This window comes from Colias croceus, chromosome 19, assembly GCF_905220415.1.
Source record: "Colias croceus chromosome 19, ilColCroc2.1".
Lineage (NCBI taxonomy): Eukaryota > Metazoa > Arthropoda > Insecta > Lepidoptera > Pieridae > Colias > Colias croceus.
The window spans coordinates 8860788-8880659 of NC_059555.1; the positions used below are offsets into that span (position 1 = coordinate 8860788).

General features: G+C 33.4%; 2 protein-coding genes across 4 annotated transcripts; one reads left to right on the top strand and one right to left on the bottom strand.

The window, feature by feature from the left end:
• Positions 1-1666: 1666 nt before the first annotated feature.
• On the top strand, positions 1667-8313 carry LOC123700084. The gene is made up of 2 exons (XM_045647203.1): positions 1667-1795; positions 7338-8313. Exons 1-2 carry the CDS (start codon positions 1788-1790, stop codon positions 7912-7914), a joined length of 585 nt encoding a protein of 194 aa, XP_045503159.1. The 5' UTR covers positions 1667-1787; the 3' UTR covers positions 7915-8313.
• A 3246-nt stretch (positions 8314-11559) lies between these two features.
• Positions 11560-19354, bottom strand: LOC123700083 (TRAF-type zinc finger domain-containing protein 1-like). Of its 3 annotated transcripts, none has more exons than XM_045647201.1 (11): positions 19076-19354; positions 17844-17980; positions 16959-17049; positions 16574-16731; positions 15238-15691; positions 14555-14703; positions 13489-13859; positions 13305-13354; positions 13016-13091; positions 12052-12231; positions 11560-11624 (listed from the first exon to the last, which is right to left on the bottom strand). In XM_045647201.1, the coding sequence occupies exons 1-11, from the start codon at positions 19108-19110 to the stop codon at positions 11583-11585; spliced, it is 1743 nt and encodes a 580-aa protein (XP_045503157.1). In that variant the 5' UTR covers positions 19111-19354; the 3' UTR covers positions 11560-11582. The 3 variants fall into 3 exon arrangements, with proteins under 3 accessions (XP_045503157.1, XP_045503155.1, XP_045503158.1); XM_045647199.1 differs by having other exon boundaries at positions 13016-13103; XM_045647202.1 differs by lacking the exon at positions 19076-19354 and adding an exon at positions 18810-18990 and having other exon boundaries at positions 13016-13103.
• Positions 19355-19872: the final 518 nt, after the last annotated feature.

Genomic DNA, 19872 nt, shown 5'->3' on the forward strand with positions numbered 1-19872 from the left:
TCGTGCCAAATTACTGAATAGGTGAATAAAAATAATAAAAGTTTTTTCACATTTCGGCGTACATTAAGGACATAGCTTAGGGTGGTTTTCCACCAATAATGTGCGAGGATGTGTAGGTAGCTTCATTCAGTTTGGAGTTTGTAACGATATTTTTGTTTATTTACAAACACATTCCTCGCACATTACTGGTGGAAAAAATCTACTCTATTTTTCTATCTTAAGTAACCTTTTACAAGCCCTTTACTTATTAGAAGAGATGGGTAATTTATGAACCTGAAGTTCAATTGCATAGGTATTCAGAATATCTCAAAAGTCGACGGGAAGTCCTTATAGAGAAGATAATAAATAATAATTGTATTATTCATTATCTCTAATTTATTATTATAATTCTTTAAACTTTAAAGTCTTCACCTATCGCTTATGAGGATGCGAGAAATGCTCATCCTAGAGCAGAAACACATCTTATTTATTAGATACTACATAATACCTACTATAATATTATATTATCTGTGAATAATACCTACTTAATCTTTTTCCTTGACGGAGGTAATAGCAGTATGTAAAAGGTTTTATGCATGAAGGAGAGTAGATTTTTTAATACTTAACTGATATACCTATGTATAGATATTACAGATAATTTTAATTCCATCAAAAAATTAAAAATAAAGATGCTTTATTTGTATTAATATATGAAATTCAATTAAAATTAGGATTGAGGCACGCAAAAGTTCGTCATATTGTTATTTACTTCGTAGCGTAGTTGTGCATGAGCACACAATTCACGTAGGTATGGTAAATAAACCATGTTACTCAAATAAGTGCTAGTTAAAATAATATGAAAGTTGGATGTTATGAGTTCTTCACAACACTAGGCTAAATGAAGAGCTCATGTCAGTTTCAACTTACATGCGTATTAAATATTCTAGCTGCGCTTCGCGGTTTCACCCGCCTGGCTCGCTCCTGTTGGTCTTAGCCTATACTCTATAGTTTTCCTCGATAAATGGGCTATCTAACACCGAAAGAATTTTTCCCTGTCCCTGAGATTAGCGCGTTCAAACAAACAAACTCTTCAGTTTTATAGTATTAAGTAGGTATAGATTTAATGACAAAGTTGTTAGTGAAATATAATACGATAATGTAAGGTGTTAATATTGACATTGGTGTGTTTCCTACAGTAACATGATCCTGGCAACCCTGCGACGAGTAAGGACGTGTAACATAATTATAATAATACAAGCTTCATGCCCTGGCTACGTCTGGGTTGACGTGGAATTAAAGCTCTATACCAGTAGGTATCACTTAAGATTAAGGAATAATCTAGGTACTAGGTAGGTAAGTCTTAGAAATAAGCCATTAGGAATACACGTATTTATGGAGATATTTTTATTGAATATAAACTTATATAGGTATGTATAGAAGTCATTATATGTATGAAAAATGAAAAACTCTCGTGTTCTATAGTAGAGTCAATAAATCCTATGGCGAGATTTTTAATCATAAATGTCCTCGAACATAATGAATATTTTTCATTTTACTAAAATATTCATCTATAGGTAATGTATTCCTTTCGTAAACAAATAACTAAGCAGCTTAGCAGCCAACCAATAGCTGTTTACGCAATTTTTTTAACGTACGCGTTCAAACGCTGCGTCTAGACAACACATAGTATACTCAGTCGTTGTAGTTCGTGTGGACTCGTCGTTTTCTTATTCGTCTAGGTTTATAAAAGCTGGATTGGCACCCCCGCAAGTTTATTTACGTTTGCGCGCGAAGATAACCAAGTCGCCATGTACCGGTTAGTGTTTTTTTTTTCAAGTTCATGACCAAGGAACCGGGTTGTGAATATATTTTAGTGTTTCCTGTGTAAAAATTTAAATTGATTGCGGATTTATTCATTATCTTTTCGTAATTATAAGTGATAAACGGTTAAATAGAATTTGTTACAAATATTTTTATAATTAAATAGGTGAAGAGTGTAAGATTGTATGTGTTAAAGTTATTTAAAAAATAAGGACATTTTTAATTTAATCACGAGTATAATTTTTAATATTTTTATTACGTAGAAGATCAGGTTTTATGACCTTTGATCTTATTTTTTTTAACTCCTAGGCTCCGAGCCTACTGGACATGGGCAAACATTTTATTTAAATGATAATATGTAAAATATAAATGCAAATTAAGAAAATTAAATATTTCGTCTTTATTGTTTTATGATTTTAAGGCGTAGAGCGTAGGTAGGTACTTTTAGTCAGTATAAGCCTTCAAATAATAATAACGTGCTTTAAAATTTTTAAGGTAGATACCAAAGTAACTCAGGGTAGGTACCTACCTACTAGAGTGTCGTTCTGTGCTTCATGTAATAAAACAGTAATTAAATTGTAAGTAGTTAAAAGTTATAACCTACATTAACAAATTAATTATTTCATTAATTTTGTATAGCCTGGAAATATTTTTTTTAGTACAAAACTTTCTTTCCAGGCTTTATAGGTATTTTTAAAGTTTCGCTATCTCGGAAAGTTCTCCATATCACACTTTACAAGTTTTTTTTACAAGTTTACAATTTGCCAAACATAACTAATATTATTTAATTATAATTAATGTGCAATTAACTGCGATACGTGTAATTAGTAGCGTACCTATGCGTTAAATTAGAATAAAATTCAGTTCCCGTGGCGGCTTTGTTAACAAAACAATGACAATTTTTTCCCAATCTTGTGTTTATCTTACCGGTAGAAGCTATAATATCGTAAAATTATTTAATTAACTATTTAACATATAATTTTGGAATGGCAACTCGTTACCAATGTCAAGGCCGACTATAGTCCTTTCCACCTAAGATGATTTCTGTGACACATCGATTTTTGACACGTGAAGAGATGTCTGTACTGAAATCATATCAATTGTTTTCGATAATCGATAATATTTTATATGGAAATGAAATCGATTTGAATAATGTACCAAAATTAGTTTTTTCGGCATTTCGCCATCAATTAACTAAGGAAACTTAGCAAACAACAGCAACAAAAAGTCAACAATAACAATTAGTAACAATAGCAGAATACCACGGAAAGTATCAATATAAAAATGCAACTTGTATACAAGGCTGACGCACTCCTACAGACGATTGACTCGATTGACAAACGATCATAAGATGGGCGCCGATTATATGATTTTCCAACTCTATGATTTTTCAATGATCCATTTCATGTACACGAGTTGCGTAGGTATTATATTTTTGTGTTATTTTGTTTTATTTTTCATTATATTAAACTAAACAATACTGTTTTTGATTTATAAGCTTAAGATGTCTCATTTTTATATTTTTGGTAATAATGCCGCCATAAAATAAAAATATTATGCACTAAAATCATTTTGGCGTTTTAAACATAAAATACGTAATTCGGAACACGATGAAGTGTCACAGGAATCATCATAGCTGAAAAGGACTATAGATAGAAAGCGCGCGAAATATCGCCAAAATATTTACGCGGAATAAGGTAAACAATATTTAAATTAATGATTTTGTGTTAGACAAATATGCTAATAAGTAATTAATCAGTTTATAGGAATAACACGATCGTAGCTTCGAAATAATAATAAATATATTATAATATCTATTATTTTAAGTGTAAGTAGGTATTTTAAGTCCTACTTAACTTTGAAATTTTAGAAAATAATTGTATAACGCAAGGAAACAAGGAACACACATAATGAATGTCAAACATACTTTTATATCACAGGGAAAATCTGTAAATATACAAAAGTTATAATCGTTTACTGCATTGCGTGAATTGTTTAATTAAGGGGAGTCCTTTCAGCGAAGCGGAGTAAAATTGGTTTGCAAGATCAAATTTTTCATGTATTTGCAATTATATGACGCTTCTAGAAAAAATAATCAATACACTTCAAGATATTTCCTAAAAAGTGTGCTAATTTGTTACACAACCACGTGTATTTTGGTCGATCATATAAAATCATAAAAATAGGCTAAAATAAAGATCGAAAACGAATTATTTATTAATGAAATTTCTGATTTTGGAAATAATTTTTATATAAGGATATGTATTTTGATGTACTGCAGAAAACGTGCTAAATTTTGGTTTTCTACTGAAGCCCTGTAATTATTAAATACATATTATATCTCAGAACTTAACGTTGCCCAGCGTTTTCTTTACAAACCGCGCTGCCCGCTACCCCGCCAGTCCTGATCAGGCGCTTGCTAACGTAGGACCTGTGTCAAATTATCTCCGCTCGATTTTTCGTTTTGAGTAACGATAAATTATTGAAAATGGGTAACAAAACAAACAAAATTCGGAAGAAAGCAGTGTCAGTATCAAAAAAAAGAGTAAACTATAAGAAACGGTATGTAAATTGAGTAATATGATAAAAACGTAGTTACCTGATGACACAGAATAAAAATATCAGTTGGTCATAAAGTTTCACCTCGTATGCTTTTATTTCAAAACGATAAAAGAAACAAGTCGTAAGAACGCTATTGTTATTGTGTACAATACTATCTAGCGTCTACCATGACATTAAAAATTAATGATTATGTGAATAATTAATATCCTCTTTTGCATAAAGGATACTTATAAACGAATTTAAATTAATACCAAATATTAGGAAAAGTACGAACTGATATTTTTTTTTGTAATCGAAACGAAACTTTAATTTATAGCAGATCTTACCAATAAATTTTAAAAATAATAGATTCTATCAACTCCATTTTGATATTTAATGAGTTTTCAGGGTCGATATTGAAATAATCCTACTAATAATATTATAAATGCGATAGTTTGTGAGGATGCAGTGTATGTGTGTGTATGTGTGTGTGTGTGTGTTTGTCTTTCACACAAATACTACAGAACCGATTACAATGAAATTTAGCACACATATAGAGGGTAACTTGGATTAGCACATAGAATAGGCTTCATTCCGGAAATCCTACGGGAACGGGAACTATGAGAGTTTTTCTTTCAAAACGCGCGCGAAGCCGCGGGCAGAAAGCTAGTAATTAATAAATGTAGAATATTAATTTGTAATAGGTAATATATGTAAATCTATTCATACGATGGGTATCGTCTTTCTTTTTCAAATTTGAAACTTAAGACGGATGTAGGTCATTTGGCTGGTGGAAAATTTTTGGATTTAATATACCTAATACGCATATATATGTCGTGGTCATATCGTAGATTTGATCATTTCATGATATGAGTGGCCATTTCACGAAATGGTCGCATATCGTGAAATGGCCAACATAGTTTGATCAGATCGTTAAATCGTTAACGTTTCACGATTTGGTCATCCACATTTGGCCAGATCGTATAAAATATAAAGAGTCCATAAAATATTAAAAAATTTCAGAATAACTATATTCTAAAAACTTGTTTAATGTCATTTAAGTTAGTGCCGCGGCAGCGGCCGGCGAATGCCAGAATCGAATCGTTTTTGCAATAGAAAACAATTAGGTTAGGTTAGGTTACACTTTGATAAACAACGCACGAGCCGAGCGAGCAAAGCGAGCGTGCCGCGGCAGCGGCCGGCGAGTGCCAGAAGCGGATCGCTTTTTAAAAAACAAACAATTATAATAATAAAGTAGTAGTTTCTTAAATTATTTTATTTAAGTCGCATTTTTTCTTAAATACATATAAGATATCCACATTTTCCATAGTACTCGTACCTCTTCGTCGTAAATTCTTTGCTATGACTTTCTTAATAATATTGTTATTAAACGAATTATGAAGTTTTTAACTGCGAATAATTTAATTTTCGCCAGCGGCCGCCATCTTATCACATAAACACAGAGCTTGCAGCGCCTCTACCAACGATTAATGTAACTATTTTACGATATGATCAAATAATTTTGGTCATTTCATGAAAAAACCGTGCGTTAATTGGCCATATCGTGAAACGATTTCTTATCATTGATCTGCCCAAACCACATCATGATGTGGCCAAACTAAATTGGCCATTTCACGATATGCGACCATTTCGTGAAATGGCCACTCATATCATGAAATGATCAAATCTACGATATGACCACGACATATATATATGTATAATTTGATCATCTAGAAATTAGTATACATTTCGTCTACTTTCCATCCAAAGAGACCAAAAGATCGAGATAAAAAATAAATTGAAAGCTTCAAAAAATGCAAATAATAAAGATGCATAACCGGCTCTACAATATTTTGAACTAGCTGCGCTTCGCGGTTACACCCGAGAGCCTCCGTAATAATATATATAGCTTAGCCTTCCTCGATAAATGACTAGTTCCTGAGGTTAGCGCGTTCAAACAAACAAACAAACAAACTCATCAGCTTAGGTACTAATGTTAGTATATATATTCCGATGTCCAGGAATAATAATTTAATCCAGTGTTGCGTGTTAAAAAAATCGTTTAAAAATTCGACGTGTAGAAATTTATTGGGTGCACGTACACGCATGATTTCGTTCGATTTGTTCATTTCCTTGAGGAAATAACTCTTAACATATTATGCTGAGGTGTAATGTTGTAACGAATTTTTAAATAACTAACTGTAATGCAGTTTTATTACGAATTTAGGAGTAATTATCAATTATACGGATTAATATAAAGAGTGACGCAACTTCTTACAGCGACTGGCGTTAGCCCAATTAATAACTAAATTATAAATTAATACATAATGCTGTCGGGTAAAGATACATACATATTTTTGTCATGATATAAAAATGTTAGCCGTGAAATCCTAAGGATAATAATAGAGCATACATATTCGTCAATTATGTAAATTTTCCTCTAATTATGCAAAGACTAAACGTGATAAATTATTATTATTTGCAATAGACTACTAATGATTATAATTTATGACCATATTTTTCAAAAACATTTGGTCACGGCCAATCTAGTACGACATAATATTATGTAGGTACCTAGGTAACTACATTTCCCTATGGAAAAAGATGGTAGGTAGCAGGGGCGTAGCTACCGCCGTATCTGCCGTATCAATTATACGGGGCCCCCAACGTGCGCTTTTGTGAGAAATCTTTACCCTTCCTAAGGGCCCCCAAACAAATTTGTATACGGGGCCCCTTCAAGGCACGCTACGCTTCTGGTAGGTAAGCCAGGCCGTAGGTAGGTATAGTCCTCACAAAGAACGAAATTAACGAATCTTTCAACGCAGTATTTAGGTATCTGCAGGTTTCGAAAACAATCTGCTGTATTCAAGTTCTTGCGATGAAATGTCTATAGTTTGTGTCTACAGTATTGGGTTGTCTAATTTCTCTATACTACTCTTTATAAATCGCTAAATATCATTTATCTTCAATAATAAGTAATCCTTTTATCATTTCAGGTTATTACTCCCGGTGTTTCTGACATTGAACGCTGTGTCGTCAGCGCCTCAGGATGTTACAGAAAACTCCAACGTTACGTATGTGCAAATACAACCACTAGTCACAAACAACACGCAAGCCGACTCGCCCATACTAGAATCCAGAATCGAAAAAATACCGCTCACAATTCCGGGAGCCGTAGCAGTTGCAATCGAAAATAACGTTTCCCGCCAAAGCAACATTATCACAACAGAGATCGACCAATCAGAGACGACAACGATTACACCGGAAAAAACTACGCGATTTATTCCGGTCAGACGAGCAACTACTGAAAAAATTACAAGTCCAACAGAAGTCCCTACTACATTATTGCCTATAAAACCATCTTTTAGCAAACCGAAACCGAAATTTGTGTCCAAATTAAGTTATTACAATAAAGCGAGTTCATTTGATGTTAATGCGGCTAATAATTTAGTTGGACGCGTCGGAAAAAGGAAGTACAAAACTACATGTAGATGTGAGAAAATTTGGAACTGTCCAAAACTACAAATAACTATACCGAGATGTCCGGATGAATATTTTCTATGTTGCTTATAAATAAGAAGTAATTACATAGAATATACATTTAGGATTTCGCTACAAAATAGGTGACATGATTAAAAAATAAATTAGTCTCGCCAACCATTTATAATTAAATAATTTAACACAAGTATAAAGTTACGAAAATAAAAGCCTATAAGGAAAAAGTACCAAGTTCACAGGGTCATCTAAAGAATATAGGTAGCAATATTTTTAGTTACTGAATATTTTGATTTTGATTTGAATATTTAAAATAGGTAATTTGTAAAGCCCATAAAAAATTGCCTAATTTTTTACAAATTAACATTTTTAAAAGCATTTTCATTTACCAATGTTAGCTTTTAAAGTCGGTCAATACTGTAAAACCATAGTCAGACTTTAGTTTTTAAATCATTAAATAAATAAGGTTTTCTACAATTGTGGATTTTTTATCGATATTTTATCGCTTCGTAGAGCTTTGCTTTGAACAAGCGACATAATAATTTCTTAGATAATATTTTATTAAAATTTACATTTAACTTTTAAGGCACATTCTGTACTTCATCTTTGTGTACTTTTTATTAGGAATACTATTGCTATTATCACTTTATCATGTTATAAAATCTCAATCAGAATAATTGAGCGATGTTATAAGCACTTAGTTAGTAATTTAATAATTATTTTCTCGTAACGTAATCGCTCGTTATTGCAAGTGATAACAAAAAATATTCGCAATTAATTGTAAAAACAAAATCCGATAGAATAAAGTAACTAAATAATTTGTAAAATTGCGTAATTTTCGTCATAAACAACTTTTTTATCTGTATTTGTAACTGTACATGATTGATATAAGTTGTAGTAACTATTTTAATAGTTTGAATCCTCCTGAACGAATTTATAATCAGCAAAAACCACAGGCAAAAACCGACGGGGGCTAGCGTGCTGCGATTTTAAATATTATAAAATTTAATTATAGTACACTCCCAATTCTATACTCTATGGTCCAACAGAGTTTCAAATGACTGGAAGATCGCTTGCGAAGCTTCTTGTTTTACAAAATTTATTGTCTATGTATATAAACGCATAAGCTATTGGATGCTGTGATTGGAATTTGGATGTTTTGATACATATCGAGGCGAAGCAATATCTAACTTTATATGATGATACAGTTATATAAACATTGCATGATATTGTATAACTTTTGTAAAAACTGTTCCCACCGTGTGTGTCTACTGTCTTTAGTGTTACATTAATTATGTAAGAATTTATTGGAAGTCAACAAACTGTATATAATAAGCTTGAATTAATTATAGATTTATGTTTAAAATTGTTGTTTTATTTAATGCATTTTCTCGTAGTAGTGTTAAGTAGTGTAAATCCTGTGGGGAGGGAGGATGAACGTTGCGAATTCAGGGAAGTAAAAAAGACTGAATTAGAATTCAATATTTTCATATTATATTCACTTGATTGATTCTCACTTATGGCTGGTTTGCACGTATTAAGTAGTTAGGTAAATAACTAAATTTTAAGTGATTAATTCCCCTCTTTAATCTCTTCTAAAACCTCACTAATAACAAATTTAAGCAATTTACGACTTCTTCGCGTTGTGGATCGTCCATCCTGAGTTAACTAATGAACTTAACTACTAGGTACGTTTGGACACCTACTTCAACATAAGTCACTTAAAATTTAGTTACCTACTTATCAACTTAATACGTGTAAACCAGCCATTAATGTGTGTGATGACAAGTGAATACATTATACTATATGTTTATTGTTTAATCGATAGACGATTAACAAACATAGTTGTGTATGCTGTTAAACCCCATATTTCATGGTAGCTTCAATAAATTAAATTTTAATTACAATAAAACAACTTGAAAAGACTTAATTCCTTTATTGGCTCATAAAATAGACATTTAAACAATTCCATTACACAATAGGCATTTAACATTTCTATTTACACAACTAAACAAGCAAAATAAATTCATATAGCTAAGTGATGCATTAAATTGCATTAACATTAGATTATAGAACGAGAGTAAATATTTAGTATCTGTATTTTTAATCTGTACACAGTATGATATGTTACAATTAATGGCGCGAAAGTCAATACAATGCCACAAACTTAACTGACCCGGTGGCAAAAACTGGAACTACGTGCCGCCATTTTTAAATGTTACATTTTCACAGACATTTCGTACGGAATATTTTGTATAAATAAAAAGTTACTTAATAATGTTAATTTACACCATTGGCAATGACATTATTTTTAACCTTGCATCCGGGGAAATACTATTTAGCGGGACTAAAATCGACATCAGTGACACCGTCACCGGGTCAGTTAAGTTTGTGGCACTGTAATACAGTATAAATAGTTTCACACTTAGAATACGGTAGTAGAAAATTTTTTTCCCTGGCACGTAAACATCTACAGTATTCTTAAATTACTTTTACACAAACAATAACAACTATATTTTTGTATACAAGGAAGAAAATATATATTCACGCATTTAGAAGTAAATAGGAAGATACGTTTTTGAAAAAAAAAGAAGTTCGTAAGGAAATATATAGGTATTAAAAGTAATTTGTTTATAGAAAGAATATAGGATTCGAAAACTAGACATTTAAGATAGGAATTAGTTTTGAGCGTGTTTCCGTCAATATTCTAGTGTAAATTTTTAGTAAACACCTATTCGCCTACATGTTTGTATAGAATAAATAGAACAGTCTTTAGAAGAGAGGAATCCTAATGTTATTGTCATAATATTATTATCAACAAAAAAATAAAAATTATTTCCTCATATTATGTGCACTTTGCCCCTTTTGTCATTAATAAAAACGATCAAATTGAATTATTAATTTAATTATTTTATTTCTTTCAATCGCTTTTTTAACGAAATTGTTTATAACAATTTAAATATAAAATAAAAACAATAGATAAACACAAGGAAGAACACACCAATAGCAATTTGAGATTTTTTCTCTAATACATATAAAAGTTTTTACTGGAACTTCTCAAGAGATTGTTTTGGTCTTAAAATTGTGATGATTATTATATAAGTAAGATCTTTTTACAAATAAGCTAACATCATTATGTAAAACATCCTGCCAACTTTATATTACGTATTTCTCTAGTAGTTGAGTATTTAATTCCTCTTATCCACCATGACTACTCGTAGGTTTACATTAAACTATCCTCTGTTGACATCTCGTTTTAAAAGCATCTCAACCAAATAACGAGAAACTGCTTTAGTTGATAGACACAGATGGAATTTTGTTTAAACTTTATATTTCAAAATTAGGACAATTTAAATTTTGCGAAATAGTATATATGTACATGTTTTGATATGGGCTTCAATTAAATATTCTCTAAAAATCTAAGTTATATGACTTTCTCTTGACTTGATTTTGAAAAATACTACTAGAAAGCTAGAACATAGATTTTAAGCTTTTTTTTTTCAATAAGAGGGAAGATAATATTGTCATTAGTTGAGTCTTGAGAAACATAACGACAAAGTCGTGTGTAAGAACTAGTATAACATATAATTTTACACGAAATACACCAAATAAATTACCCTAAAACCGGCCAATTTCGTACCAGCGAAACATTTTGAGATTTTTTATTAAATATACAGACTAATTCGAACACATGCATTTAAATATTAGTTAAAATAACATCAAATTCCTTATTCCTATATGTGGTTTTAGTCGGCAAATAGCAGATTCGATTCTCGGCCACAGCGTTCCTGTAAGGAAATTATCAACGAATTATATAGATACTGTATACAAATTATTAAACAGAACTTTAAATTGAATTGAAAATATAAACTATTTCACACTATACACACCTAAATAACGATTGAATAAGAAATGAGTGAATGAACTGAAGTTTGAATGAGTGAAAGAACGAAGCTTAAAGAGTGAACGAACTGAAGTATGAATGAGTTGTGTACGCTTCCAGTAGCTCCTGCCAGATACTCGTTTATCAGAAAAACAATCGGAAACCATCTCGAATAAAAACTCGGGACGGCATAGCGTGCTCGACTACTGGGATAATAAAAAAAAATGAGAGAAGGAGTAATGAAAAATAAAAAAAACATGAATGTGTGAATGATCAGTAGTTTGAATGAACGGAACGAACGAAAATGCTGAAGTGTGTACGATTCCACATACCTGGTGCTCACTAATCAAGTACACAGGCAGGGATCTCGCGCAGAACTCGCACGGTATGACCGTTTCGGCTGGCGGGCTACTGCGGGGTGCAGCTTGTGCGATACCGCCATGTTGGTCGGGGGGGGGACTGGCGCTGCGGGACCGCGGGGGGACACGGGCCAGGTCGGGGCGACAACCCGTCTGGAACGGTTATTTGTATATGTAAAAACATGTATGTACCTGCAAATTAGGTCTGTATATTCCTTGTGCTTTTGTTTTTGAGTCAAATAAACTTTTTTTTCATTTATCCATCTAAAAAAATCTAGAAGCGATACAAAAAATTGTTGAATTACAGATATAAATATGTATATAGCGCCGCGCCGGTTCGGAGATATTGAAAGTAACAAATACAATAACATTTTATAACAAGTGTTGATAATTATTAAAAAAACAAAATACCCGACTGCACACTAAAAAAAGAGTAAAAATCCTATATTAATTACTCCCGTGATTGAAATGAATCTAATGATACCGCATACATATTTTTTTAAAGGGAAATTTAGAAAAAATATTATTATGTCTTTATCCCGTGGGACTTTTAGGATAAAATGTATCCTATGACACTCCCGTAATCAAGACAAATCTAACGATACCTCATACATCAAAATCCATCAAGCCGTTTAGGCTACAGGTGGTCACAAAGGAAAAGACATACATACATACTTACATACACTCGAAAAACATTACCCTCCTTCTTTGGCAGTCGGGTAAAAAAGTTTCAAGTACACAAAATTACATATTATCAAAAAAATATTCACAAAAGCGAATATATTTGTGATAATAAACGTTAGGTTTTGATTTTGCTTATTGTAAACGCGTAGAAAAAATATAACTCCATATTTATGTAATTTATCTGTTAACTTGCCAATTTAAATGAGAGAATAAATTTTCAAAGTCTCAAATATACAATAAAACTCGGTATTACCTCATGCTGCACTAGATCATCTAGAGGCACAGCCTCTCCACAGAACTCGCACGGCAGCCTTACTTCCTCTGGGGACCTGCAGTTGCGACTGAAATTTTATTAAATTTATAAGTTTTTCATTAATTGATAATTGTAATAAGTCTAATAAGAAAATCAATTTTGGTAACAAGAAAGTTAAAAGTTAACTTTCTTGTTACAAAAACTTAACATTCTTGTTTCTTTATTTGCACGTATATGTGTGCGTGTATAACCTGATTTTCAATAAAATAATAAAAAAATATTCACTCACTTTTGATTCACATCAGCACTGGCATTATTCGCATTATATGGAGCTGTTACCTGAAATAACATTGACATAATATAGTAATTAGTTTACACAGTTGACTAGTATTTTTATTCATCTGTATAGAACTTGACATCGATTCAACAAGTTGAAAGTTTTGAAGTAACAAACCCGAAATTGGTATATTTACCTCATTCAAGTCCCGTCTTAGTTCCCTCAGTGACGATTTAATCTGACTGAACCGGTCGCCGTTCTTCCTCTCCTTTGGCTCCTTCAGTTGCAGTTCATTGAATCTCTCAATAAACTCCTCTGGCGTCATTGGCTTGAGATTCTTGAATTCCTTCTTCCTTCTCTCAACTTCAAGATCTATTTGCGCTTGTTCCGTATTTCTAGAACTTCCGGCAGAGCCGAGCACGTGGCCGGACGGTATGTCTGGCGCCATCCATATGCGACCGTTGAGACGATTCTTGTAGCTTTGGTCGTCTATTTCGCGGTTGTGTAGCGCGTCCATCTTTCTAAGTTTCTCTAGTTTCTCGAGCGGAGTCAGGACTGGTGGAAGACCTAAGAGATATCATGGTATATTTTAGAGTTTTAAAAAATAAGGAAGGGAATGAATAAATTAGTCACTACTTATTTGATCAACACAATATTAATGAAAACTAGCTTCCGCCCACGACTTTGTACGTGCATCCCCTTTTTTTCCCGTTCACGCAAGAATTTCGGGAAATCCTTTCTAATCTAAGCCTACGTCCTAACATCTACCTGCATGCCAAATTTCAGCCCGATACGTCCAGTGGTTTGGGCTGTGCGTTGATAGATCACTATATAAGTCACCTTTGAGTTTTATCTATACTAATATTATAAAGCTGAAGAGTTTGTTTGTTTGTTTGAACGCGCTAATCTCGGGAACTACTGGTCCGATTTGAAAAATTCTTTCGGTGGAATTTATCGAGGAAGGCTATAGGCTATATATCATCACGCTACGATCAACGGGACGGGAGCCACGGGGGTGAAACCGCGCGGAACAGCTAGTATAATATATAGATATAGATAACATAAATAGCAGCAATAGCATAGCATCCTTTGACTTAATCTAGTCTCTAACCAAATATAACTTAATAGAAGTGATCATAAATTTGCATGACATTCAACTCCCAATTCCCATATGCTTCGCTACTCCCTATAATAATTAACCTCAAGCAGTGGCTTCTGTGTTCTGGCACATGCATTGAACCAGTTTCTGTAACCCGACTCACCCTTGGCCAAGTTCTCAGCGTTCTTCTCCCGCAAGACGCGCTGCTCCTCCTGCTGGCGGAGCAGCGCGCGGCGGTAGGGCAGCTCGCGGAGCGGGTCCGCGGGGGGCTTCGGGGCCGGACGCTTCTTTATAGCGCCGCGGGACATTGGCCTTAAATGAATTAATTTTATTTTAATTTATTAATTGAATTAATTTTACTAATGAAACGCAAATTATAGTGAGGAGAGAATGAATGAAAGACTTATTTAACTTTGCAAGAAATTAAAAAAGACTTGTGTCACTCGGGGACTGCCGCGGTTGCGCTATTGCATGCTATGCCTTCAAGCCACACCTCCGCCCGTCCCCGTGGGGAGCGTGAGGTATTTTCTTTGTTACGGAATTTCTGGATTCAGTCCCCGCGCTCAAGGCCCGCGATAGAAGCTATGCAATAGCTTAAAAAAAGTCTTAGCTATACTGACATGATAATTGCTTCAATTCAAATAATAAGATGATTACGATAACATAAAGAATTATGCATTTTATATTATTATGATGGTATTATAACAATTTTATTTATTGGACACACAATAACCAGAAAAGCGAGCGAAAATAGAAGCAAGTTTATGCCTGAATTACAAACAAGTCATGCTACCAAAACAACTAAGAAGGTACTCAATATATATTGTGAATAAAGAAAAAACTCACATATTCTTATTAACTTTGTTTGTAGGCGCCACATTAGTATTGATCTGTGGCTGATCATTCGTTCTCTTAGGTCTTGGTACAGCACCGTTAGAACTAGACGCTCTCGGCTCTACATTCGTTTCTGTTATTTGATTCACTGTTCTCTGTTTAACTTCATTCACAGGTCTATGATTCATTTCATTCACTGGTCTATTTTTATTTTCATTCACAGTTCGTTGAATCATTTCATTCACTTGTCTCTGTTTATTTTCGTTCACAGTTCTTTGAATCATTTCATTCACCGGTCTCCGATTCTTGGTCCCATTGGAAGAAGTACTGGGTTGAAAGTAACGTATCTCGGTTGGTCTCGGTACATTAATGTCTTTAATAATGTCCGGCTTCTTGATCCCGTTCGCTGGTTTCGCCCAGTCGTTGAAAATCTTGTTGGGCTTGTCCTTTCTGAAGGGTGGCGGATCTGTAATTCGAAGATTAAATGTTTTGTTAAATTAAAATTTATTATTTTGTGATGGATTCATTTAGATAGTGATGAACATCAATTCAAATACAAAATTCCATTTTTTTTTTAATTCAAAATTTGTTTATTTATCATATTCATCGTCATCAATCGACATCGGTTTGTAAAGAGCCGAAATTTTTTTTACACTTATCCAGAGTTAAAATGCCATTTAGACTTAAAAGAATATTGTTTCAGTACCGTTCAGAGCAGTATATATTCAGCTCGAGTTGGCATGACACTTAACCTACTTTTTACCCAGATATCTAACTATTATTATACCACTAGGTTTCCGCCCGCGGCTTCGCGCACGCAGTCAAAGAAAAAGTTTTCGTTCCCGTGGGATTTCCGGGATTGCGTCATTTTCCCGGGATAAAAAGTAGCCTATGTCCTTTCTCGGGTATCAAAATATCTCCATACCAAATTTCACGAATATTGGTTCAGTATTTTCGGCGTGATTGAGTAACAGACAGACAGACAGAGTTACTTTCGCATTTAATTTAATAATAAATAAATAAATAAATATTATAGGACATTATTACACAAATCGACCTAGTTCCACAGTAAGCTCAATTAAGGCTTGTGTTGTGGGTACTAGGCGACGATAAATATAATATTTAATAAATACATATATAGATAATAACACCCAGACCCAAGAACAAATAATTGAGTTCATCACACAAATATTTGCCCTGACCGGGGATCGAACCCGGGACCGTCGGCTCAGTAGGCAGTTACTTTACCACTGCGCCAACCGCGTCGTCAAACATTTATAATATTAGTATGGATACCACCTTTCATCCTATTTCTTCTGTGGAAGTTCCACCTGCAAGGATCACTTACCATCATCCAGCCTCAAGAAGCCATGGTTGGAATCCAGGTGCAGCTGTCGGTATCTCATCATGACCCATTCACCACACTGCTCGCACTGCTCTGTGCGCGCGCCGCAGTAGCGCTCGTGCGCGGGGAGTTCGCCCCGACGGAGGTCTAGGGTACAATACCTATACAAAATAAAAACTATGTATACCACATATATATATTTTTAATGATCTAACGGTAGTAAATAGCCAATTGCACAGTACAAATGCATACTTAAGTAAAATTGAAATTCACATAAAAAATTTAGGATATTTTTCTGATGAATACACAATTTGAAATAAAGGTTGCTTTAATTTAATACATTTTTTAAATTCATAAACTCATAACTGTGTATGTGCATAGCTCTTACTTGCAAGTCTGCATGGTGTGTGCGCACGAGTCCCTAATGTGGTCCTCCAAGTCCGTCCCGCAGACGCTCTCGCCGCATTGCTTGCACGGCACTAGAGGCATAAATAAATGAATGATAATTTAAAATATTTTTTTTATCTTTATTTAATAATTTGAATTTTAAAATTTCTTGTGTGAAAAAATAATATTGAGGTGGCTTATATGCTGATATGATGGTGGAGTGGTGGATGAACCAGAAAAACTATCCTCGAAAATTATTAAATAAATGGATTTATCAGTATGAAAACATAGTCAGTAACTCTGCTATTATTGCACATTCAATTATTTTATTTTTTACTAGCTTTCTACCCGCGGCATCGCCCGCGCAGTCAAAGAAAAACCCGCATAGTTCCCGATCCCGTGGGATTTCCGGGATAAAACCTATCCTATGTCCTTTCTCGGGTATCAAAATATATCTATACCAAATTTCATGCAAATTGGTTCAGTAGTTAAGGTGTGATTGAGTAACAGACAGACATGTAGCGACACCTCGCTCTGAATCGCGCAAGCGAAATGTTTCGCTACAGAGCTATATATACAACTTTCCGACATCATCCATTGGGGCCTTCACGGCCGGCCAGTCGAGTAGACTGGTCGAGGATCCTCTACGAGAAGTTGTATATATAGCTCTGTAGCGAAACATTTCGCTTGCGCGATTCAGAGCGAGGTGTCGCTACAGACAGACATGAGACAGAGTTACTTTCGCATTTAAAATATTAGTATGAATTTATTTAACACTTTATTGTTGTACAATCATGACATAACAAGAAACAATAAAAATAAACAAAATGGTACCAGAAACAGTACATTTATCATGCATATAGATAAAATTTCCTAAAATACTCACATAATTTATGCATCTTCTCATGATGTTCCTGCAGCTCTGCGTGAGGGAAGGGCTCCTTGCACACGGGACACATCCGGATGTTTCTAGCACAGTGGATGCTGTGGATCGTGAAGTTGTCTGCCGGGATGTCCCGCTTGCTGTGCGTGAAATTAATAATAGTCAATTTAGAAAGAAAGAAAAATCATTTATTTCAAGGACATCAATAAATAACATCAATACAAAAAAAGAAATAAAACTAAACTAAACAAATCACATAACATAAAATGAAAAAAATAAATTATTATTTTATTTATGGAACTATTTGTTAGTTGGCTGGCTCATTGGTTAGTTTAAAGACATAAAAAATTGTAGAAAATTTTACTCATGTTAAAAAATATATATGGAGGAAAGAACACAACTTTTTAAATTGTTATGAAATAAATTAAGTAAAGAGTGTGATCTAGGTAAAATTTCATTGTATGTGTTGTATTGTTGCATGTGAACTGTCTTTTGCTAATAAAACTAGGGTCTGAAGTATTCATCTATCAGAAATCTTTAAGGCATGACACTTGTTTTCTGATATTTTTTTATAAATTCAGATTTTGATGTTCATTTGTTCATACACAGTATTTGTTGAGCCTATGTCCAAATCACCATTTTTATCTCGATTACTAGGTTCCTTCTTATGAGAATAACTGAACAACAAATTAGTCCCCATTTCAAAAAGCAAGAGCGGTACACCTAGGATAATTTGTTATTGAAAAAAACTTGCTCAGTTATTATTTTGTCGGTAAAACATTATTTCCTACTGTATAAATAAGTTTATTGATTAAAATATTTATATAATTCAACAGTACAAAGGTATCTTGCCTTGGAATTACAGATTTGGCAACAGATCTTAATCCCAAATGTATGCAATTATCAAATTGTTGCACAAATACAAATTTTCCTGTAAAACTGTAGATATGTCTAGTCTATTATATTTACCGTTACAGTACGAAGCAGGGCTTATAATGGAATGACGGTAGTTAGAAAAATCGAGCGAACAATTTACGGGAAATCATTTCACAATAAAAAACAACGCAAGAAATCACCGGTTATTACTTCAAATTCGGTTAAAAGGTAAACAACCGAGTAAACGTCCAACACATGTAAGATTTGCTCCAATTGTCCAAAAATAAACTAACAACGTAGGATCACCAAAATAGAAATTATATTGACACAACATCAGCCACCTTTGTGACCAAACTTACCAGTTCTCGCACGTCTTCGTCTCGACCTCGTCCATTTTCCCAGAGGATTTACGATAAATTAAATAATACCTATTACGGGATATGAACTTCAAGCGTATATAAAAAGGAAGCCAGTTTATATGTGGGTAGTATAACTACAAAGCATTCATTATCTGACTGTTTAACTTATCACTTCAAGGAACACTTTGTATGGTTGTAATTGTTTATGAAAATTATTACTTTTGTTTATATTTCAGTAAATCCCCGTTTATAATAAATAGAGCAATTGTTTTGTGTACCTATAGAGTATAGATGACATTAGAAGAAATCAGCTGAAGTATTGAGCTGTCAAACGTCACATTTCGATTGAAATTGTATCCAGTGTTGCCAACTCGGATTTAAAAAAAGGCGTAGGTCAGATAAAGAAAATTATGTAGAAATGTGAAATTGCCATATAGAAAATACGTAGATCTACGTACTTTTTTTCTGAGTGAAATTAAGAGAGTAGGGTAGGTATGTAGTGGTATGTAGGTAAAAGTAAATAAAACGACAATTTATATTACCCTAAAAGTAGTAGACAGCAGACAAACAATAAATTTAAAAATAAATTACTGTGAGCAAACAAAACATCTATGAATTATAGGTCTACCAGAATCTCAGGGCAAATATAAAAATCATTTATTTATATAGATATTTATATAATTGCACATAGGGTATGAAATAAATAAGGTTAAATAATGAATGGATTAATATATTTGTGTATAAAGTTTGGCTTATTTGCCATGAGATTCTGGTAAACTTATACCACCTGTACTTAA

Excerpts from the sequence above, each read along its gene's own strand:
- LOC123700083 (XM_045647199.1), bottom strand. The coding sequence starts at position 19,110 with ATGGACGAGGTCGAGACGAAGACGTGCGAGAACTG. Across the intron at positions 13,355-13,488 it reads TAAGACGGGACTTGAATGAG|GTAACAGCTCCATATAATGC; the intron begins GTAAATATACCA and ends ATGTTATTTCAG. Across the intron at positions 13,104-13,304 it reads AGTGCTGATGTGAATCAAAA|TCGCAACTGCAGGTCCCCAG; the intron begins GTGAGTGAATAT and ends ATAAAATTTCAG.